The sequence below is a fragment of the Panthera uncia genome, unplaced genomic scaffold (genome assembly GCF_023721935.1).
Source record: "Panthera uncia isolate 11264 unplaced genomic scaffold, Puncia_PCG_1.0 HiC_scaffold_893, whole genome shotgun sequence".
Classification (NCBI taxonomy): domain Eukaryota; kingdom Metazoa; phylum Chordata; class Mammalia; order Carnivora; family Felidae; genus Panthera; species Panthera uncia.
Genome location: NW_026060082.1, coordinates 1 through 23,327, shown reverse-complemented (window position 1 = coordinate 23,327; position 23,327 = coordinate 1). Strand labels below are relative to the sequence as shown.

The following is a 23,327-nucleotide window of genomic DNA, read 5'->3' as shown; positions in this document are numbered from 1 at the left end:
GTAAAGTGACTTGCCCAGAGTCCCATGGCACTGCTAAAATCAATACTGGAACTCCCAGAAGTAACTACTTTGTTCCAGTGACTCAAGGATAAAGTGGGTCCAGAAGACAGTGAATTATCTGGGGGGGTCCACTCTGGGTCCTGCCCCTAGCCCGGAGCTCTTATGCCCCCTTCTTACCTGGACACAGAGGTTGGGGTGGACATTCAGCAATGGCAATTCAAGTGCCTTCTGTGGAAAAAGAGTAATAGGTGGGGTCAGGAAATATGCCCCCCTGGGCTTCCACTTCCTTCCAGGAGCCTCCCACCGCTTCACTTACGTTTACAGTGACATTTGCTGGTGGCAGCAGCGGGACCAGCGACTGGCAGGGGCCCCCTCCTGGTGCCTGCCAACACAGAGTGGCCTCAGCAGGCAGCGAGCAGGGTGCATCTAGCCGCCAGCCCCTTGGGGGCAGCAGCTGCAGCCGGGCTGCACGCCAGAGGTTCCGATGTGCCCGGGGGTCTGCAAGGAGAGGGCGGGGTCACTGGGCACCCAGAACTCATCCACCTGCACTGTTACCACCATGGCCCCAGCCCCAGTTTGCTCACCTTCCCTAAAAGGGCAGATGCTTGTCCTGACAGAGTCGGGCTCTAGCGGCCACACCTGGAAAAGAAACTGGGTTCTACAAGTCAGTTCAACCGAGCTGACCCTCCAGGAGCCTAGCCTCTGCTATGCACTGGGGATGTATTCACTCAACTGATATTTCATAAACACTCGTCCAGTGTTTTTGCCCTTTGCAAAGCCCTAGAGTTGCACACATTTATTCTTCCAGCAAGCTCTATGCCAATTATCTGGCAACATCTTCATTCAACAGACTTTTAGTGAGTATCTACTATGTGTCTTAGCACTGTGGTAGGCACTAGGGACATTGATAATTAAATCCATGATCACTTTGTGTGAACCTACTATGTGCCAGGTGGTATGGTAGGTGTTAAGGACACATTCATTTATTCTTTCAGAATAAAATATATATATATACTCTTCTGTAGAAAACAGTAATGCGTATGGTCAGGAAATATGGCCCCCCCGGGCTTCTACTTCCTTCCAAGAGCGCATAAATGTGCGTGTGCGTGTGTGTGTGTGTGTGTGTGTGTATATATATATATATATTTTTTTTTTTTTTAGTAAACTTCACGTGAAGTGTGGGGCTTGAACTCTCAACCCTGAAATCAAGAGTCACATGCTGTATCAACTAAGCCCGCCAGGCACCCCATTTCTTTCAATAGACTTTTAAAGCATATCTATTCTTTGCTTAGCCCTGTGCTAAGATATAGAGATAATACATTAATTTACTCAGCACACTTTTAATTAAGACCACCCACTATGTAGCAGGCATTGTGCTTGGCAGTAAGGACGTTTATATCACAGCAAACGTTTCATGAATGTCTGTTATGTGTCCTATCACAGTGCTAGTTAGAGAGTTTCATTCATTCATTCCTTTAACAGACTTAATTAGCACCCACTACATGCCAGGCATTGTGCAAGGCTCTAGGGGAGTTACTAAATTTGAATTAGGTACTATTTCCTTACCTTCAAGGAAATTACAAATTCTCAGTTGTAGTAGGGATAAGACATGTATATATATATTAATAAATTGATCCCTCATTTATTGAGCATCTGTCATATGCAAGAAGAAATGAAACAGGTGCCCAAATAAGAAAGGAAGTGACAAATGGACAAGGAAAGACAAGTGCAAGAAGACTGGAAGATAAGAGAGGCCAGGGAATTGAGGTAAAGCTCTGGGAAAGAGGTGGCACTTGAGTTGGAAGGATTTGATTATACAGAAAAGAAGGAGGGGGGGCATTTCAGGTAGAGGGAATGACAGACATTAATGTCAGAGGTAAAACAGATGGGACCTGATGACCATTTAGACATACAATCAGATATCTTTCAGAGGAAAGAGGGGCACCAGGCTGGTTCAGTCGGTAGAGCATGTGACTCTTGATCTCAGGGTTGTAAGTTTGAGGCCCACGCTGGGTGTAGAGATTACTTAAAAATAAAATCTTAAAAAAAAGAAGAAGAAGAAGAGGGAAGAGCCAACACACAGAAGTCTGGATACTTCCTTTTATAAGAGTCCTATGAAGTTGGTATTGTTAGTCCTGTTTTGCAGACAAAAAACAGGCTCAGAGAGGTGAAGTGACTTGCATGAGGTCACACAGCTAGCAAATGGCAAGAGTCAGGATTCAAATCAGTCTGAGTTCACAGCACATTCTCTACTTTCCAGGGGAGCACAAAGAGACAATTGGAAGAGTAGGGGAAGGCTTCAAGGAGGAGGTGACATTTGAATGGGGCCATGAAGCATAAGTAGGAGTCCTGTGGATAGAGGATCAGGAAAAGCATCCAGAGTCTGCAACAGGCAGAAGACAGGACAGCAAAGGTCAGGAGAGGGCTAGTCACCCTAGGGAGCAATAGTTCCCACCTCAAAGAAGAGAGTGGAGGATGGTAAGACAAGGAAGGTAAGGGGCACCCCCCTCATTAATTCTCCAGTACCCTTCCCCTGGCATCTAGCTGGACTCTTCTCTTACCTGAATACAAAGGCAGGGAAATAGATCTGTATGGTTCAAGGTAATGGTTTGTGGCCCAGTCTGTGGGACAAGCAGAAGGGGGAAAGTTGGAGAGATGAGGAGGAGGAAGGCTGGAGGCCAAAGTCGAGGAAACCAGGCAAGTAGCTATTCCCCCACCAATATTCCTTGCTTTGGGTGGGGGTCGCTGTGTTGTATTCAAGGGTCCCTTTTGATAATGCACTCACATCCTTAGCATGTGCATCAGCCTAGAGTGGGAATGGACTTAGGGACAGGGAGGCCTCACCAGGTTTCTGTGCCACCAGGGTTTTGTAGGACCCTGGACCTGGTTCCAGTACAGCGAGAGGCCAAAGCGCTGATCCTCAGAGACGTCCAGCACCAGGTGCACATCATCACCATCGGCAGACACATTGAGCCAGGGCAGGGCTGTGCGGGAGGCAAAGAGACAGAGACCTCCATCACCTCTTTTACATACCCAAGCCTGATCACACCCCTTTGACTGACCCTTTGGAGTTCCTTCAAATTCCTGAGACTGGAAGGCCCCTAGAGGGCAGAGCCTGTGTCCTCATCTCAGACCAGACTTTGTCCCCAGCAGCCAGCCCAGTATCTTGACACACTCTTCTCCCTCTGCAGCCAGAAGGATCCTGTAACCACTGTAGGATAAATCATTCTCTGCTTAGAACCTTCTGATGACCCCCCAAATTACTTCCAGAGTAAAAGCCAGAGTCTTTATAACGGCTTGCAAGACCTTACACAATTTGGCTGCCCTGACCACTGTAACTTATTTCCTAGTACTCTTGTCCTTAATTAATCTAGTGCAGACACCCTGCCCTCTCTACTTAAACACACCAGATACACTCTTGCTTCCAGGCTCTTTGTACTGGCTGTTCCCTCTGCATATGGAACCCTTTTCCCTCAGACACCCATATGGCTTCTTCCATAACTTCTTTGGGTCTTTTTTCACTCGAGTGAGGCTAACCCTGACTGCTGCAACCCCCAACCTCCTTATCCTCCTTTCCCCTCCCCAAATGTTCTCCACAACACTAATCAAGCTAACTTACTGCATATTTCACATTTCCTTGTGTTTATTGTGCCCTCCATCACCCCTACCTTGACCCTGACTCCCAGCTAGAATGTCAGCTCTGTGAAGGCAGGGATCTTTGTCAGTTTAGTTTACCAATTAATCTCCAGTACCTAGGACTATTCCTTGGGCAGAGTAATCACACAATAAATATCTGCTGAATAAGTGAATCATTGATTGCTGAATGAATGAAGATATGAAATGCATGATGTGTATCTGTGGCCTCAAAGCTCTGGTGCTGAGTAGTTTCTAATGAATTACCAAAGAGACAGGCCAAACTTAAGTTAAGGAGCCAAAAGGGAAATAAAATTGAAAAAATTTAAGAGCTCAAGAACATCACTGCTTATAGGTTGACCTGGGTGGTAGTTATGCAAGTGTATACATATGTAAAAATTAAGTGAACTGGACTTTAAAATTAGTGCTCTTTACATACTTTTCTGTATGTATGTTATACCCCAGTTCAAAAAAAAAAAAAATGAACAAAGCAAAAACAAAATTCAAGTAGTACCTGGGAAAAACCATCAGAGCCTTGACTTTCTTAGCCCTTATTTTATGGCTTAACATTATTGTTATCTTGATATATGGTGTGTATGTGGGGGGAGGGTACCATAATCTTGACAACATTTTGGGCCTCTAGATGTCCCTGGTACTAATAAATAAATTTGTCATAAGGGAGGTTCATCTTCATAGTCCCAATGCCTGGCACAGAGTAGGAGCTACTGCAGTTCATGTGTGATGAATTAAATGAGCTCTGTGAGCATTTGGACTGTGGCAAGCCCAGACCTGAAGCCACCTCCAAGGGTCCCTCACACACCAGACCCTGTCCCTCCCTCCTTCCAGCCCCGTTGGCCATAGTCCATCATACCCCAGCAGCTCTGGATGCTGTCCCGGACTTCCAGCCCCTTGCAGTCTGGGGAGAGATCACAGAAAAGCCACCAGTGGGGCTGGGGGCCAAAGAAAGAAGAGGAGTGGTCTGACCCATGGGGAGCACTGGGAAGGGCTCCCTTCCCCTAAATACCACCCCATCTATCCAGGGCCCAAAGCACCTTCCTCAAGCACTGGGAAGCAGTATCACCTGGGGAGAGGAGACAAGAGGGATAGACCCTGGGGAGGATAGGAGCTCAGACACCTGCCTGAGAACAGATGGGACAAGGAAGGGGATAAAAGCAGAATGGCAGTGGCCAGACAAGAAAGAGACTGGGGGCGGTGGGGCAGGACCTGGAGCCACTTACCAGGCAAATGCTGGGTGAGGTTGAGTTCCTTCTGGTACCTGGGCTGAGTGTAGGACCAGATTCGCACCTCGGCCCCCAGAGCAGCCTCGAAGCAGTCAAATACTACAGAACCCTGTGAGGAGAGGGGTGGCAGAAGGCTGGTAGTATAGGGCTCAGAATACAGACCAAAGGCTCTGAGCTCCTGTCCATGGACCACTCCACTCATCCCTTTCCCCAACCAATGATGCTATACTGTATAGCCTGAAATTCTCCCATTAACATTTCCTTTAAAGACCCTCAATTCTAAGCTAAAAAAAAAAAAAAAAAAAAGGCTCCCAGTTCTAAAGCACACCCCCTCAGTAGGGGTGTCAGCAGGGCAGGGATAAGGGCCCTAGCTATTTGAGTCCCTGTGCCAACCCTGCTGTCCTGCATCTTGTGGTCAAAGCTAAGGTGATCAGAAACCCCTTCTCACACCCAGTGCCTCAGGGGTCCTCATGACTGCCCATTGAGGTGGGCCAGCAGATGTTCTCCGATTCTATAACTTTCCAGGCAAGAGGATATTGGCTGGGAGCTGGGGGCGGGAGGGGAAGTCAAAAGGCTTGAGTGATTTGGCCCAGGGTGGAGATATATCTTCCAAACACATGTGGCCTCCTGAGGTAGGAAGAAGCTCCAACACCCTGCACCACAGTATGTACACGGAGCAGACATGGTACAGCAGGAAGTCCAAGAACTAGATCCAGCCCACAGACTTCCTTTCTCCAAGCCTCAGTTTCTCTCTCTGGAAAATGAGGGTAATAATAATGCCTCGCTCATGGGTGTTTTTTTTTTTTTTTAAATAAGTTTATTTATTTTGAGAGAGAGAAAGAGCAGGTGAGCATGGGAAGGGTAGAGAGAAGAAGAGAGAGAATCCTGAGCAGGCTCTGCGCTGTCAGCACAGAGCCCAACATGGGCCTCGATCCCACAAACTGAACCATGAGATCATGACCTGAGCCAAAATCAAGAGTCAGACGTTTAACCAACTGAGCCACCTAGGCACCCCCATGGGTACTTTTAAGGAGTACACAAGAAAGGGAAAATTAAACTTCCTGAGACCCTTTACTGCTGGGCATTACATCAGATGTTTTACACATACCAACTCATCTATTTCTCACAACAGCCATATGAAGTAGGACTATTCTTATTCCCATTGTACAGACTGGAACACTGAGGCACAAAGGGCTGAAAGGGCTTGCCCACAGCCTTGCCATCAGCAAACAGAGCTAACGCACATGACAGCGCCTCATAGAGGTCATATCTAGAAGATGGCTATTGGTATTATCATTATTTTGCATACCACAGACTGACCAGGCTGCACAAGGGCAGCAGGCACTTGCACCTCCAGTAGGACGCAGCGGGCGGTGGGGTAGGCCTGGAAGGAGAGCACGACTTGGGCCTGGAGAAAGGCTGTGAGCAACAGGGCAGGGGTTTGGTCAGGCCCAGGGGCCATGGGCAAGGCCGTGGCAAGGGGCAGTTGGGCCAGCCATCTTCTCCTCACCGTTTCTAGACTCCTCAAGCTCTGGATCAGCTGCTCCTCCAAACTTTTCCTCACCTTTAGGCTCTTCCCAGTGCCCTAGAAGGGCCCAAGAGCAAGACCCAACTCAGGCCCCAGCTCTGGGCTGGCTTTGGGCTTGGCTTCATTCCAGAAAGCCCAGTGCTGAGAAGCAGGGGCCAGGCCTGGGGGGAGGGAGGGGGGGCCGGGGGGTGGGTAGACAGAGAGACCAGGCTGACATGGGGATCCTTTGGCCAGTGCTCTCCAGGAGAACACTGAGGATGCACAGGACTGCCTGCCAGACTCCCCAGTCCTTGTGCCCATCCCTGATACACTCACATGGGAACACACACAGTTATGGGATGACATGCTCACCATGCACAGCCAAGTGGATGGCCACACGCACACAGAGGTCACAGTCAGTCTCCTGGTAGCACCTCAGCACCAGCTCTGTCTGCAGGCGTGTGGGCACCAGCACAGGGCCTGGGGCAGACACGATGCTCCCAGGTAGGCAGAGCACGTCACCATCTGTGCATAAAGGGCAGGGTGAGAGCTAAAGCTGTTCAGAATCCATAGGGTAGTTGTACCTGACACCCCCAGAGGGACAAGGAGCTTTGGGCTCTTCCTGGGCTTAAGGTGGGTGTGAAAGGCATGGGACTGGAACATCCCTTCCGCCAACCTGGGCAGTTCTTTTCTTTCTAAAAGTAGGGCTACTCACCCCAGAGGTGGCAGGAAAGGCCCTGGGGAGAAGGTAAAGACGTGTTAGAGTTTATGCCACCGAATGTAGCCATTTTTCCCTGACTGAGATCCCTGCCCACCTTTCCAGGGCTCCTTGTTCAAGTCCCTTCCAGGAGAAGACAAACTCAGCGCTTGCCCCCTCCCCATTCTTCTCTTAACCCATCAGCACCAGACAGACCAGCCAGGGCAGTTCTGGCAGTAGTGACAGTGACAGGAGCCAGGCTAGGGCCCCAATGGGCCGCAGACTGAACCCTGAGCCTTCCCCAACACTCTTAGTGCCCCAGACTTACCGGAGAGCAGCGAGCAGTATCCTGAGGCCCCACAAGCCTCTCCAAAGAGAGGACCATGGGGCTTCGGCCCAGTGCCAAAGACAGCAGGAACCAGGGCACAGGCATCTTCCAGGTGCCAGAAGGCACCAAGGCCCAAGGCCCTGTCCTGCCCCCCCCAGAGGGGGGGGCAGACACGGTACCTTTATTCCCACTCAGCCCCAGGAGGGGCTGGAATCCCTCCTCAGCCTGGGGTCCCAGTGCGGGCTTGAGCACTCCCTCTCCTGGGAGTCCTGAATCCCGTCCCAGACCCAGCCAGAGTGCTTTCGTTTTGGCTCCCGGCAGGCAGCTGGCTGTTCCCGCCCCGCCCTGTCCCTCCCACCAACACCAGGCCTGGGAGCCAGCAGCCTTGGACTGGGGTGGTGGCCTCACCTCCTTCTTTCCCTCTCCTCCTCCTCCTCCTCCCCCTCCTCCTCCTCTGACACCTAGCTGGGAGGGGCCCCTGAAGAGTCACAGCTGAGTAAGGGAGCTCTTACTCACCCTGGGAGTCCCTAAGGAAGAGGGCCTGGGCAATCTTAGGGCATTTCCACTTGCCACGTGAATCTGGGATTTTGGTGCCTATTGAATCTCCTCATACTGGGCACTCCAGGTCCCTTCTCACGTACTCCCTGGGACTTAGTGACCCTTTGTGGGACAGGAGCTCTAAAGGCAGGGACAAAGAGCACCAGAAAGTGGGCTTTTCACCACTTCCTGGCCTCTGCTCAAGTGTGGTATGGAGGAAAGGAACTCAGAGCCAGGCAGACAGGGGGCCCCATTTGTGCTGTTGTCATGGGCTGGCTACATGACAAATGGACCTTCCTGAACCTGTTCACAGTGAGAATTTCCAGGTCCTCCTTTGCCTTTTCAGAGGCATTGCTTGTGAGAATGTGGAGTATGTGGTTGTAGGTGTGGACACGCAGGGTTTGGGCCCACAAACTGATGCATAACAACCCCCAGGCAGGGCTGTGCTGACCCTCCCTCCAACTCAGCATCCTGAGCACAGTAGAGAAGCACATTGTGTCTCTTAGCTTATCCATTATATTCACCTTTATTTATTTTTCTTGATCTTAGTCACACCTGTGTCCTGGCCACTCAAGGCTGAAACCTCTTTCCCTGATCAGGCTCTCTCTCTCCCTCCATCCTCCTCTGGGCTAGGCTCCAGTCTGGGAAAGCAGTATCCTGGCTCAGAAAGGGAATTTCTCCCACCCCCTGAAGTCACCCCTCACTCAGAACTGCCATAGCTCCTGCCTCCTCTATCCCTGTCCCACAACCTCTCCAGCCTGGACTGGTTCATGTGCAAAATACTCTTTCCGGAATTTTGAAGAGAAGTGGGAAGATTCCCCCACCCCCACAGGACTGGGGTCGGTGGAGCCCTAAGTAAAGACCAACTCTCCCTGCTGGTTCTGAAAGGGTAATCCTAAGGAAGAAGCCAGGCACACGTGGGGAAGGGGCTGGGACAGTGAGGGAGGTGCTCTGCTCCCAGGTTGGCAGACAGCGTAAGGATTTTTGGCCAGTAGTCCCGAGGTGGCACCCCAAGGATTCAAGGGTAGAAGGCTCATTCAGGGGTTCCAGCCAGTACCCCTAGGCCTGTCTCTGCTCAGCCTCAGTTGGCAAAATTTGGCGGCCTCCCGTTCCAGCCGTCGGCACAGCTCCAGGCGACCCTGCAGGCACGGACGAGCCCCGAGGCGGCCCCAGCTGGCGGCTTCGGTGGAAGGTAGCGCATCTAACGCCTGCAGCAGCCGCGGCAGGTCGCGCAGCAGGCGGTAGCGTGGCAGGGCGCGCAGTGGCGGGGGAATGTCGCCCTTGGCACAGAGGCGACTGAAGTAAGCGAGCAGCAGCAGCGGGCGCGGGGCCGCGCGGAGCAGGGCGCGCAGGGGCGCAGCGCCGGGATCCGGACCACCGGCCAGACTGGGGTCGGCTCTGCTCCACAGCAGCAGCACGGTGCCCTGCTCCTGCGCCACGCGCGCCCGCGCCGCCCACAGCCACGGCAGCGGGCCCACGCGCGCTACGCGCGTAGCCTCCCACAGGTCCACGATCACGTCGCACCCGCTGCCCAGCGCTGCCCGAAGCAGTTCAGCCAGTGCTCCCACCAGGCGCAGCTGCGCCTCTGACTCCGCCGCGTGCAGCAGCAACACCGGCCGCGCGTGGCTCGGGCCTGGGGGCGGGAGCAAATGAACAAGGGGGGGGGGGGGGGGTAAGAGACACCCAGCACTTCCCCTCCCCCACTCCCCGCCTTGGGGCTACATCATAGGGTGCCTAGGAACTAGTATGATGTAGGAACCTAGTTCCTTATCTACGCTGTGGATGGGTACCCAAGGCAACTTTAGCCTATACTGTGCCTTTGGGCTAATAAGATGAAAGCTCCCTAGAAGGGGCCAAGTCTAGGTGCCAGGTTTGGCAGGTGCAGAGCAAGCTGGATTTCCGCCCCAATAGTCTCGTGCGCAGAGACTCTTAACAGTAACCACCTGCACAGAGGGGCCTTTGTTCTGCCTTAACCATTCCTGACCACTAGGGGGCCTGAGGCTCCCCACCCTGGGTAGCAGAGAGCTTGGTGCAGCAGCACGAACCTGACTATCCGAGAAGGGAGTCTAAGCAGGGGAAGGGTGGGGGGCAACCAGCCTAGACGTTGTGCAGATCTGAATCCTCAGGTTACCCCCGAGTGTACTTACCTGACAGTGGGCGCCGGCGAGTGAGGACCAGAACAATGCCGGAGAGGGTGGTGAGTGCCAGCAGTGCCAGGATCAAGAGCCCCAGGTGTCTATGAGAGACTGAGTCAAGCAGCGTGAGGCCAAGCCAGAGTCCTCAGTGCCCATCCTCCTTCTTACCCCACCCCACTCTCCCAAGAACTCACCATCCGGACACAAAAGGTGCTTCCAGGAAAATTGAACATCTGACCTCCACACCTGAAGGCACAGAGCCCCCCCATCCCTGTAAGCCAGGGTGGCCCCTCCTCCCAGGGGAAGTTGAATGGGGACAGAAGGGGAGTTCCCCTGGATAGGGAATTTCTCCAGCACAGGGTGTGTTTGGTCCAGCCCTGGCTGGGCACACAACAGGTCAAGAGTGGCAAACTCAAAAAATAAACTCAAAGTTGGCCAGGGTGTCCATGAGGACCCGGAGGGCACAGGCCCTGAATGAAGTAATCAGATGCCACTGAGCTCAAGCCCATTGTCACCATGCCTGAATGTGGACACAGTACCAGGTTTTCTGATTTTCGAGGAGAAGCCAGAAATCAGCTTTTTAAAATATGAACTCTCCAATATTTAAATGGTGGCAACTAATTCCAATTTCAAACACCATGTTGGCCAAACCAAACATTTTTGCAGACTGCATTTGCCCCATGTGCCCCCTGAAGAGTAGATGCTAAGGCGGAATGTGCAGAGTGAGGGTAAGATTCCTTACCAGGACACAGCTCCCTGGCTTCAGGAAGGGAATGATAAGGTCTAGCGTCACTGGGCTTGACCCCTGAGTCTGTGGGAACAAAGAACAGAATGACTATCCCCATAGAGTCACATCTGGTTCTGTCCAGTCTGAGTCTTAGCCCATGCTCTTCCTCCTTTCTACTCCCCTCTACCCCCACCCAAATCCTACCCAGGCTTAAAGCCAAGTGCCACTGCTGACAAAAAAGTCTTCCCCCTGCTTCATTCTCAGATCCTTCTGTGATCATTCCTGGATCTGAACCACTGAACAGATACATATTAATCAGGCGATCAGGCATTCATCAACAAACATACTATGGGTGCCTACTCTGTGTCAAGCCCTGAGGAAAGAAGACACAGATGTCATCTCTGTCCTCCAGAAGCTCACAAACCAAGGAGGCTAATTATACCCTGCCTCCCTTCTCTGTCCCACATGTCTGAGGGGATGGCTTGTTCATGGGAGAGAACCTAAGTTGTGAAGTCAGAAGACCACAATTTTAAAAAGTCAGGCTTAACTCTTGCCTTTGTGGTTCCTAGCTGTGTGATCTTTGCATGGAGATAGGTTACCTCTCTCCCTGACCCTCAGTTTCTTCATTTATATATGAGGACTAGTAATCTTTATTTTACCAGGTTATTGAGAGCATCACATGTGAGTGTGCATGTGAACACCCTCTATCTTCCACAGTGTAGTGTGTATTCATTTAGTACTGAACTCCTTAGGGGCAGAGACTGTGTAAAATACTTTTCTTGTAGCTCCCAGAGTCTAATACAGAGTAGATACAGAGAAGGGATGTAATAAATACATGTTAAACTGGACAGAATTGATTGCCATCTGTTTACAGACAGGGTATGGCTCCACTCTACATTCTGGGTGTTGGTTAGGGAATTGACCAGAGTCTCCATCTTTTGGAAACTCTCTCCACCTCCAACCCCTGTACCACCTCTGTCCTAGACCCCATTCTCCAGCCAGATGTCAGCAGATGCTGACACAGTGACTCTCAAACCACGGCTGAACTCAGTGAAGGTGCTCTTTCCCCAGCTCACAGAGAGAGATGAGTCCATGGCTTTAGCACTCAATCTTAGGTTATCCCATGTGACTTTGTCTTAAATCTTAAGCATGGCTTGGTGTTAAATCTTAAACATTTGCTACCATCTGTCTGCCTGGGAGCCCTCATAGAATACAAAACAAGTAACCAGGGGCGCCTGGGTGGCTCAGTCGGTTAAGCGTCCAACTTCAGCTCAGGTCACGATCTCACAGTCTGGGAGTTCGAGCCCCGCGTCGGGCTCTGGGCTGATGGCTCAGAGCCTGGAGCCTGCTTCCGATTCTGTGTCTCCCTCTCTCTCTGACCCTCCCCCGTTCATGCTCTGTCTCTGTCTCAAAAATAAATAAATGTTAAAAAAAAAAATTCAAAACAAGTAACCAAGCTGCAAGTGAGCATTTAAGAAAGAATTGGAAAAAGCTGACCATGCTTAGTCAGATTGGTGCTATGGTTTGGGGGATATATTTTATTATGGTTTTTATTTTAGATCCACAGAAGAAAGTCTGCTAGTCAAACTGTTCTCAGTTCACATAATAGAGTTAAATCTGTCAGTGGTTTACAGTATTCTGCAAAAAGGACTTTAGCTTCCAGGGACTCTGTCTCCCAAGACAGTCAGGGAACTTCTGCCAAGTGCCTTGTGGAGGCAAGCAGGAACACAGGGGACGAGGACAGGGGTTTCCAGAGAGGGCATTGGTATAAAATGTGGCAGACTGACCGGGTCAGAAGACAGCTGGATGTAAGAGGGTCAGCCTCTTGCCTCTGTTTATTCCCTGTAAGTTCAGAAACTAAATGGATTAGACACTGCCCCATTAAAGACCCTGCTGACTGGCAGAGAAACCAGCCAACAAAGGCTGATCAAGTAAACAAATAATCACATGATGTAAGTCAGAGATTTGCTTGCCTCCACCTGCTGTGCTCCTAGCAACACGACCTTGGGTGGGGGTGAGGGACAAACCCTGGCTACTAGGCCATACCTGGCTAATGCTATACACAGGGGGCACCAAGCTGTCCTGCCCCAAGCCTGGATGGCTCCAGGCAGCACTGAAGGTGGCGTGCATCCTCGAGGAGAAGTGAAGGACCAGCTGCTGGGCCTGGGTATCCATGCTCACATTCCAGGATGGGGCTGCCAGGGTGGGAAAGAGCATAATACAAGACATTCTGTTTGTAGGAATGGTTGGAGCTGGGTTGTGGTTGATAGAGAAGTCAGGGCAGGGCTAGAGTCTGGCTTGGTCATAGTTGGGTAAGGGTTAAGTGGTGGAAGGGGGTCCCAAAAGGGTCATTTATTGGCTCACCAGTCCTGCGGGGGCATTCAACGTGGCTGCTATTTCCAAAAGAGAACTGAGAAATCCAAGAATGGTAAGTCAGCAAGCTCTAGGCACCACCCATACCCTTCCCCATCCCCTGTCACCCATGCTTGTACCTTGAAGCAGAGCTGGGGGTGCAAGTCTACTCCCTCCAAAACATACCACTGTGGTAGGAGAAGGGAGTTAGTCAGGGAGCAGAGCCCTGGGCCCCAGGGTCCTGGGAGTCCTGGGCAGGCCTGTCTCACCCCCTGTGACTCTCGAGCCGTGGCATTGGGGAGGTCTTCACAGAGGGTGTGCCAGCCCTGCCTCTGGCAGAGGGAGGCCTCCAGCTTCAGTGGGCAGCGGAGTGTTAGAGCCATGACCATCTGACTGTGCTGGCTGTAGTCAGTAAAGTGCACTGACTTCCAGAAGTCCGAGCCATCTGGGTAGGCGGCAGGCAGGGGCAGAGAGTGAGGCCTGGGGAGGCCTAGGCCCTGCTTCAGCCTCAGCCTCGCTTTGCACCCCAATCCCCAGAGCAGCAGGGGATGACTTTTTGAAGACAGCCAGCAGAGTTGCTGGAATGTCTAGGTACCCAATAAATGAGCACGCCTTCTCCAGACCTTTTATGACCTTTTCTACTTAAACTGTCTCCTCTCCTTCCTGTGCCTCCATTCTGGCCAGCTCCCTGCTGCTCCCAAACTCAAAATCCATATATTTTTGCTTAGGTTCCTCTTAGAACCAGGAATGTTCCCCTCCCTATTCTCCTTTTGACATCCTGCCCATGGGGATCCTGCTTGGGTGAGCATCAGTAGGTTGAGCATCCAACTTTGGCTCAGTTGTGGTCTCATGGTTTGTGAGTTCAAGCCCTACATTCAGCTCTCTGCTGTCAGCATGGAGACTGCTTCGAATCCTCTGTCTCCCTCTCTCTTTGCACCTCCCCCACTTGTTCTCTCTTTCTCTATTAAAAATAAATAAACATTAAAAAAAATAAAATCCTTCCCATTTTCTGAGCCCACCTCAGGTGTCATCTTCTTCTTTTTTTTTTTTTTTTTTTTTATTTATTTTTGGGACAGAGAGAGAGACAGAGCATGAACGGGGGAGGGGCAGAGAGAGAAGGAGACACAGAAACCGAAGCAGGCTCCAGGCTCCGAGCCATCAGCCCAGAGCCTGACGCGGGGCTCGAACTCACAGACCGCGAGATCGTGACCTGGCTGAAGTCGGACGCTTAACCGACTGCGCCACCCAGGCGCCCCTCAGGTGTCATCTTCTATAAGAGACCTTCTCTGCTCAGACAGCCTGCATGGGATTCTCCCTTTCCTGAGTTCATGATCTACAGCCTAATCCTTAATTATAACAATGGCTTGGACTGTAGGCTGCTATGTGCTTCTCATTTATTATGTTTCAGGGTCCTGTCTCTTTAATTTTAGGATAATAACATATATACAGCATTTTAGACATCACCAACCACTTTCACATAAATATTGAATTCAACATTCATTTCCTCAACAGTTGGAAAGTAAGGCAGGGAAGGTATCACTACTTTACTGACGAAGAAACTGAGACTCAGAGAAGAATAAGTGGGATGTGACCCCAAGATTTCTGGTCCATCCTCTTAGAACACCACCTGCTGGGTCTCATATTTCTGAACCTCTCACAGTGCCTAGTACAATGTTCAATACTGATATATTGGCAGGCTGATTGGTAGATGTGATAGCCCTTTTCCCCCACCAACTCCATGGAAAGTGCCTGCATGGCTTCTGGGACTTCCTCCACAGCATAGGTGCAAAGTGTGTGTGTGTGTGTAAGAGAGAGAGAGAGGCTGTGAATACACAAGAGTGCATATGTACAGCACTTACAGGCTTCAGGCCAGTTCTGGAAGGGGCATTTTTTGCACCTCACAGTGTCCTCTTTCAGGTAGGATGCCTGCGGGGACAGGGGAGAGCAGTCAGGGAAGGTCATAGGAATGGCTTTTCCTGTATCACTTACATCTGAAACTCATTCTGGCTTGACCCTTTCCTGATGCAAGCTGCCTGAACTGGCAGAGCATGGATGAGGGGAAGCAGGGCAGCGTATGGGCAAGGGTAAGTGGTGTGTGACCAGAGTACAGGAGCAAGACCAGTAAGTATGGGGCTGGGGTTGAGTCCTCTTCTCCCTGGAGAGCAGAACCTATCCTCCCCAAAAAGAGGAGAGGTCCATGTTCCTCCACTTTTGGCTTCCCTGGCTTCTGCCCTCAGTGATTCCCAAGGTGTCCGGTGCCCTGTGTGGACCCCTTCCCCTGGACTGCCCAAACACCCTGGCTGTTGCTTTCTGCCTCAGGTATCTGCCTGAACCTTCCCTTTTGTCTCCTCCTGGTTAACAAGGTCCCCTGAATTTTCTGTTTAGTTCAAATAAGTCTTAACGCCAGGCACCTCAGCTTCATAAGGATTGGAGAGCTGCTATGGAGAGCTTATGGGGACAAGACTTTTGGAGCCACATGAAACCTTGCAGTGGCCACATGTGCCTCCACTGTGACTCTTCAGAACACACAGCGAAGGCAACTGTGTATTCTGTCTCTGTGGGATGAGGCCAGTCTGAACCAGGGAAAGCTGGGTTTGGGTAGGACTAAGTTGGAATCACCCCCCAAAGTGTCCCAGGACACTTCCATCTCTGACCCAGTGTGTGGCTCACAGTCAAGTTGGTAGCAGTCTTCCCAAGCATCTCATCAATACCCAGTCTTTTTAAGGCCTGACTTACTGGAGATATGCTTGACCAACTGTGCCTCTAGGAGTCCTAGGACTGGAGCCATGGACAACCCATACATTCTCCTCTGCTCACCTCTATGCACAGACACGGCAGAAAGAATTCATAAGGCAGGTCTACAGCATGGCCCCCAGACACAATTTTCTGTTGACAAAGCAGCAAAAGGAGTGAAGAGGTGCCTGCCGAAAGAGTTTAGGCACCCTGGACAAGGGCAGCAGGAAGCTGGGACCTTGGCCAAGGTCCTCTTATAGGAGAGTTATTTTTTTTCTTATAGGAGAGTTATTTCTTTCACCAAGAAACTTCCTCTCAGGGAGGAGGGAGGTCCCTGCTCTGTAGTCTATTTGCTCTGGGTATCTCAATATATGGAGTGGGGAAAGGGAGGAAATACGGAAAGGATTATACATTTCTAGAGACCCTACTCTACGCCAGGTAGGTGCTAGAAGCATTAACTTGATTAATTAAATGCCAGCATCTAAAATGATCTTTGTTTTTATAAATGAAGAGAGCTGAGGGAATCAGAGGTATAGCCTCATTCCCTGCAAATGATACCAAGTGCATACAAGGGCATCCACAACAACTGGAGGTTCAAGTGGGGTATCAGGGCCCAGGTTGAGTGAATGGGGAACATCTCATTCTCTGAGGGGCAGCAACAAAAGGAAGGAGATGGAAGGGTACCAAGACAGATGTGACCACTTCCTGGCGGGGGGGGGGGGGGGGGGCGGGGCGGATTGAAAAGCCTTCTTAGTGCAACCTGAATCTCATTAACGGTCTTCTCACTGGGGATAAATGCCATATTCATTTCTCTGCTAGGCGTTCATGGCTGCTCCAGGTCTCTCTGTCTGCCCTTTCCCTTCTGCATTTTCTGTCTAATCCAAAGAAGGCTTAATGTTAGGCACTTCAGAAATGTAGTAAGGTCATAAACAATTACTGTCCCTCTCTGGGCCTCAGTCTCCCCATGTGTACAACAGAGAGGTCCTTTTTGCTGCAGTGCTGTGTGATCTGGTTTTTCAAAGGGAGACAACACTCCATACCTGGGCCTCGAAGGGACTGCTCAGCTCCTCGCATTCTAGTGCCCATTGGTGACAAAGACGCACACTGACCTCGGGTCCCGGGGGAATGGTCACTCGAATAGCCCGTGCCTCAGGCAGCAATTCAAAGGAGAACTCGGGCCCTGGGGAGAAGGAGAACTGGTAGTCTTGTCTCTTGGCCTTAGCGCAGTCACCATTACTTGGCTGCACCCATCTCTGGTCATACCCCATGCCTACCTCCATGCCTTTGTGAGCTGGGTCTGGGGAGACCTTCCATTGCCTTTGCATATGAAGGTTGGGTCCTTTTAGAGCGTGATCCCTTGTGAGAGATGTCTGGGAAGGGGACAGCAATGTGATGACCCTTCTCAGACAGGCAACAGCTATTCAGCAGCTTCCTCTGTAGGCAGAGAACAGGGTTGGCCTTAGGCCAGGAATCGGGCTTCTATTACTGCTTCTGGAACCTGGGGTACCACAGGCAAGTTGCTCAACCTTTAGACCTTAGTTTCCCTAACTGTGTAACAGACAGAATAGTCTACTTCATCACCATGTTCTCTATCTCTCATGTGGCTAGAGAACAAAATGAAAGGCCAGAAAGGAAAGGGCTGTGGGGTATAAGGCAGGGCTGGAACTGGCAAGGGGAGTACCTGAGCAGATGCTGGCATCTTGTGTCTCCTACAGAACCGGAACTTGTATGACTTTTTGTATTTCTGCACCAGGAAGTGGATCCAGCCCCCCTGGAGGTCTGCGCAGGAAAGGACACATTGGCTATCCAGCCCTTCACTGCCCCTCCCCTACCTGGAAGTGTGGCCTGATGTTAGGCAGGAAGTCATTTGAGATCATGGAGGGTAATGATATCAAGCTTCTTTAGTCCTAAAAATTATGATATAGTCAAAAAAGGATTAACTCCTTAGGTAGAGAAAAAGCTATATATATGCAAAGATGTCCACTGTAGCATTATTTACAGCAGTGAAAAATTAGAAGCTGCCAATTGTTAAACACTGTCTGGGCATTTAGTATGTGCCAGGCACTAAGCTAGGCAATTAAAATACAGACTTGAATTAAGAAAGATCTTACTTTGTGAATAGAAGGTAATAATAGGAAACTCACAGAACTAAAACATTTTAATGCCAAGAATTGGTACCAGTGGAAAGGAGAAACACCTTCACAAAATGATAAAAGTGAACCCATGAATATCAGTCATGCTATGCTATTTTAGGATGACCTGTCTCTGTTGAGGTTGACAATAGGACAGACATCTGTTCTAGGATGATAAGTCCCACTTTCCTCAGACTGCTGCACCCCTGCCCCCTGCCCCCCGCCAATGCTCCTAATTCCCATCTCCACTGAGAAGGGCCCAAAGAGCTATTTCTCATACCTGAAGGATTTGACATCAGATGCAGGTGTAAATAGCAGGCGGGGAGCCAGAGCTGAGCACACCAGGACTTTAGAGACACAGGAAGGGCCAACTGGGTATGGCAAGGAATATGAGCAGACCCTCCTAGGAAGGATAATAAGAAAATCAAATGATAGGGTCCAAGAAGGTCCCTCTTGCCTCAGACAAGTTGCACTTGAGACTGAGATGTGTGGCTTTGAGCAAGTGACGGATCTCTCTAAGCCTCAGCTTCCTCATTCATAAAGTAGGACTGTTGTCAAGATCAAGTAAGATAATATGTGGGAAAATGATTTGTAAACCAGAATGTACCATAAGATATGAAGGAGTGTTGTATCTCCGACAGGAATGAGGGATCAGTTAAGGGAGAGAGATTATCCTGTCTCTCATTTAATCCTCCCCTCAGCCCAGGGGCAACAGTTTTCATGGTACCATCATTTCTACTGCACTGCTCTACCCCTCAGAAATGGAGAGTCAGAGGGACTAAGGGCACTGCTTGCAGCCACATGTGGAGTATGTGGTGGAACTGCAATGCAAATCCAGGCTTGTCTTGATTCTAAACCCCGTGATTTTTCCTTGTTATGCTACTTCCCAATTTGGGAACAAAAATGACTAGCTCATTAGGGATCTGGAACAAAAGGGACAAAGAAGAGAATCAGGGCAGGGAATGAGACTCACCAGTGAGTGCGTCTTCCTGAAGGCACAGGGCCCAGTAAGGGTAAGAAAAGAGAGAAGAATTATTAGTAGAGATTCCCATGGGGGGCATTCTCCCTGGGGTCTTTGGTTCAAATCACCTAATTCTAAGGTCCATAAGCTAATAGCCCATCCACTCTAGCTCTTTTCTTTCTAGCTCAACCCTGCCCAGGCCCTCAGCACACCAGAACCTTGGCTACCCCTTTGAGACCATATAAACGACACAATGGGGCTGTCACCAGGGCACAGGGACTTGGGAGGCAGGAGAGGACAGGCCGAAGAGTGGGGACCTTTACCAGCCTGTGGCAGGCAGCTGTCCCCACTGGGCAGTGGGGGTATCTTACCATGTGGGAGGCCAGCAGACAGTGGGTGCTCCAGTGCAGAAGATAGGGGCAGCCAATCCCAGAGGAGGCAGAGAGGCCAATGAGCAGCAGGAGAGGCAGGAGCAGGGCCGGCAGTCTGGGGCTCCCCATGGACTTCCGTGGGGTCAGAGCCCCCAGAACATGGCTGCACAGCCTGAAGGATGGCAGGGACTTGTTGTTCAGTAGCAGAGAATGCAGGGAGCAGGAGCCCTCGCCTCAGCCTGCCACTGCCCCGCCCTGCCTCAAAGCTCCTCCTCGATCCTAGATCCTAACCAGCCAGCCAGGCCACATTCCTTCCCCTAGCGGAGGGACTGAGGGACGCTTGCTCACGCCGCCCCCCCCCCCCCCCCCCCGCCCCCTGCCCCAAATCCTACTGCCCCCACCTGGAGGGCAAGGGGCTCCTGCTCATGCAGAGAAATAACAGGAAAGAGGCCAGCACAGGGTTAGGAGGATGGAGGGCTGTACCTATTTCTTAACCCCTCCTACTGCCGCAACACCCGCCCACTACCGCTCTTGGACTTGGGAGCTTCCTTGGAGACATGCTACATCCCCTCACTTAGAGAATTAATAGAGCTATTAAGCACTGTTCTGCAATGGGGCCTGGAGACAATGGTGACCAAGGCACCACTTAGAGTTGAACAGAACAACAAAAAGTCATTACAGGATGCATATAAATCGCACATGCTCCCATACTCCTCCTGCTCCCTACCTGGGTGACCCTCAGGACTATAGCCTAGCTTCCTCTCTCCACCCAGCTCTTCTGGGCAAAGGGCTCCAAGCCAAAGGGACCTCCAGCTTCAAGGATCCTCTAATCAGTACTGTCTGTTCAGGAAGCCCCAGAACTCATAGCTGAGCCCTGGAGCTGAGGGAGCAGGCCCCATGCACTGACCTGGTTTTCTGTGGTTTCTGATGCTGACGAGGCTCCAGGCTTTGTGGGGACCCTCCCTATCATCCCACAGCTTCCTCCTGCTCATGGAGCATTTGAACTGCTTTAGTCCTCATTTTGGTGACACACATAGAAAGCAAGTTTGGGGCACACCTACAGGGTTAAGTCATCTTGAGATTGTAGCCTGACTATAACCTTCTTTAGGCCAATTCTGAGTCTTCAGGTCCACAGTCTGAAGACCCATTGTACTCATTATCCTAAAAATACCCTCTAACTTTTGAGTTCCTCAGAAGATAAGGACCCTTTCCTATTAGTTAAGTTCTCCAATGCACAGCAGTGGATGTCAAGAAATACGTGCTTTGGGCGTTCCTGGGCAGCTCAGTCAGTTGACTCTTGATTTTGGCTCAGGTCATAGTCTTGCCTTTGTGCGTTCCAGTCCTGTGTCAGGCTCTGCACTCGAAGTGCAGAGCCTGCTTGGGATTCTCTCTTTCCCTTTCTCTCTGTCCCTCCCCTGTTTGTTTTTTTTTCTCTCTCTCTCAAAAATGAATAAACTTAAAAAAAAAGAGAGAAATAGGTGTTTTGTAGTTGAATAAATATAAATGATACATTTAAGTAGCAATTTATCTGCTTCACATTTCACAAGCACTTTCATATTTGATCCTCCTAATCACTTTATGAGAGAGGTAAGTGATAATTATTCTTTTCATTTCATAAAAAACATTTCAGGGGCGCCTGGGTGGCTCAGTCGGTTAAGCGCCCGACTTCGGCTCAGGTCATGATCTCGCAGTTTGTGGGTTCAAGCCCTGCGTCGGGCTCTGTGCTGACAGCTCAGCGCCTGGAGCCTGTTTCCGATTCTGTGTCTCCCTCTCTCTCTGTCCCTCCCCTGCTCACACTCTGTCTCTCTCTCTCTCTCAAAAATAAACAGTAAAAAGAATTAAAAAAAAAAAGAGAGAACACTTCATAAGGGAGCTCCAATTCTGCCAGCCTCCCACAGTTCATCTCATTTTCTACCATCCTGTAGTCTCTCTTCCCACTGCCTCATCTCCCTCTGCTCCTGGGAACCTAAAAGAGTTTGCATGGCAAGGATCTGTTTTTTGGCCTTGGAGCCGATCACTGCAAAAACAGATTAGTTAAGGGGCACCTGGGTGGCTCAGTTGGTTAAGCATCCAACTTCGGCTCAGGTCATGATCTCACAGTTCAAGAATTTGAGTCCCTTGTTGGGCTCTGTGCTGACATCTCGGAGCCTGGAGCTTGCTTCAGATTCTGTCTCCCTCTCTCTCTGCCCCTCCCCCACTTGCGCCCTCTCAAAAATAAACAACAAAATAATATTTAAACAAAAATAAATTTAAAAATCCGATTAGTTAAGATATGAAGGAAGAAAAATGTGGTCTGGCCATACTAAGGATAGGTTAAGTAGTTTTCCCCCTCAATTTTTACCAAAACCAAAGTGGTTTAGATCTACATAACTAATGCAATTTCTAACGCTAAGGGCATAAAGTAAGAGACTTGGTTCTATTCTAGAATACTTTTCTTTCTTAACCTCTTATATCTTCTGCTCTGTCACAGTGAAAATATTTCCTTAATTTCTCCCTGACCCTGGCTGAAGTATGGTAGAAGCAGAAAAGAAACAAAAGGACCCACATTCACACATACAAAGGGAAAAAAGAATAGAAAGGGAAGAACACGAGCACTTGGAAAAGGAAAAAGAATAAAGATGAGTAAGAAAGATAGAAGAGAGAAAAGAAGGTGTGTTTTATTTATTGTCTGCTAGTTTGCCTATTGACTGAAGAGTGTTCCAAAAATGATTTAAAGTAAAAAGCACAGGTGAGTTCCAACACATCCTGGGAAAGAGTAGGGAATCAGTTCAAGATTTGCTAAACTCTTACTATCAGGCTCTGGGCCATATCTCATTTTATGAGTACTACAAGCCTTGAGGTCAGTCTTATTAAACCATTTTACCGACTGGAAAACACTAGGAAGATTAAGTAATTTGCCCAAATACAAAAATGGAGAGCTGGGACTCACCACCCTATCTTTCTGGCTCTTTCTGCCAGAACACACTGCTTGGGGAGATCTGTGGGAAGTCAGAGGGTTTCTGGGCCCTATGGTCCATGGAAATACTAGATTTAGCAATGTGATGTAGTTAGTAGGGTTAACAATGTGAAGGAAGGATTTGGAAAGAACAGGTCTTATGACAGTGAATTAGTGGTCAGACTTCCAGATGAGCAGAGATTGTTTGGCAAGTGTCAACACAGGAGTAACCGGCTGGAAATAAGAGGTAGCCAACTAGAGTAAAAGCCAACTGTAGCACAGAGGCCCTGTCCTCTTGCAAGATGGCTGAGCCTGCCTCATCTGTGGTTTGTGTCTGAAGGAGCGGACCCCAGACTTCATGCTCTAATAACCTTTACTTGGGGACCAAGCCAGCAGCTGAGGAAGTCTTGGCAGGCCCATGAACATGCTCAGAGACAGAGTACACTGTGGGGGCCGTGGACAGCTGTTTTTCTTGAGCCTTACTCTTTTTTTTTTTTTTTTTTAATTTTTTTTTTTTTTAAAGTTTTTTTTTTTATTTTTGGGACAGAGAGAGACAGAGCATGAACGGGGGAGGGACAGAGAGAGAGAGAGAGACACAGAATCGGAAACAGGCCCCAGGCTCCGAGCCATCAGCCCAGAGCCCGACGCGGGGCTCGAACTCACGGACCGTGAGATCGTGACCTGGCTGAAGTCGGACGCTTAACCGACTGCGCCACCCAGGCGCCCCTTGAGCCTTACTCTTACATGGACTCTGGTCAGACCATGCAGCAGCACCTCCAGGCTCTTTCTGTAATGGCTGATTCTTAAAGTCTGTTGGGGCAACTGTGCCTACTACTGTTAGGACACCTTGGACAAGAGGGGCCAACCCATTAGACAAATGTAAACCAAGAGTGGACAAGTGTCCCTTCCTCATTTCTGCTGTTCCAGAAGGGATCAACCTCTAGAATTCCAAGGCAAGAAATTACGCCTAACAGAGGAGGTAGGGACCCCCAGTGTGAGAAAGGGAAGTTAACAATGCTCTTCAAGGAAAGGGATCTG

The 23,327-nt window shown here is 50.0% G+C and overlaps 2 protein-coding genes across 3 annotated transcripts; both read right to left on the bottom strand.

Annotated features, from left to right (window-relative positions):
- Window positions 1-6: 6 nt before the first annotated feature.
- Window positions 7-7,731, bottom strand: LOC125918495 (interleukin-17 receptor C-like). Its single transcript, XM_049624482.1, has 12 exons — window positions 7,407-7,731; window positions 7,097-7,118; window positions 6,754-6,906; window positions 6,385-6,459; window positions 6,184-6,293; window positions 4,872-4,983; window positions 4,505-4,549; window positions 2,845-2,984; window positions 2,562-2,621; window positions 585-639; window positions 317-498; window positions 7-228 (listed from the first exon to the last, which is right to left on the bottom strand). The coding sequence occupies exons 1-12, from the start codon at window positions 7,509-7,511 to the stop codon at window positions 115-117; spliced, it is 1,173 nt and encodes a 390-aa protein (XP_049480439.1). The 5' UTR covers window positions 7,512-7,731; the 3' UTR covers window positions 7-114.
- Window positions 7,732-7,884: 153 nt separating this feature from the next.
- Window positions 7,885-19,697, bottom strand: LOC125918494 (interleukin-17 receptor E-like). Of its 2 annotated transcripts, XM_049624481.1 has the most exons (16): window positions 19,355-19,697; window positions 18,996-19,011; window positions 18,303-18,425; window positions 17,572-17,669; window positions 17,165-17,324; window positions 16,931-17,070; window positions 15,975-16,043; window positions 15,017-15,083; window positions 13,427-13,602; window positions 13,298-13,345; window positions 13,170-13,215; window positions 12,852-13,000; window positions 10,821-10,889; window positions 10,273-10,324; window positions 10,091-10,189; window positions 7,885-9,576 (listed from the first exon to the last, which is right to left on the bottom strand). In XM_049624481.1, the coding sequence occupies exons 1-16, from the start codon at window positions 19,481-19,483 to the stop codon at window positions 8,981-8,983; spliced, it is 2,037 nt and encodes a 678-aa protein (XP_049480438.1). In that variant the 5' UTR covers window positions 19,484-19,697; the 3' UTR covers window positions 7,885-8,980. The 2 variants fall into 2 exon arrangements, with proteins under 2 accessions (XP_049480438.1, XP_049480436.1); XM_049624479.1 differs by having other exon boundaries at window positions 13,298-13,602.
- Between the last annotated feature and the right edge of the window lie 3,630 nt (window positions 19,698-23,327).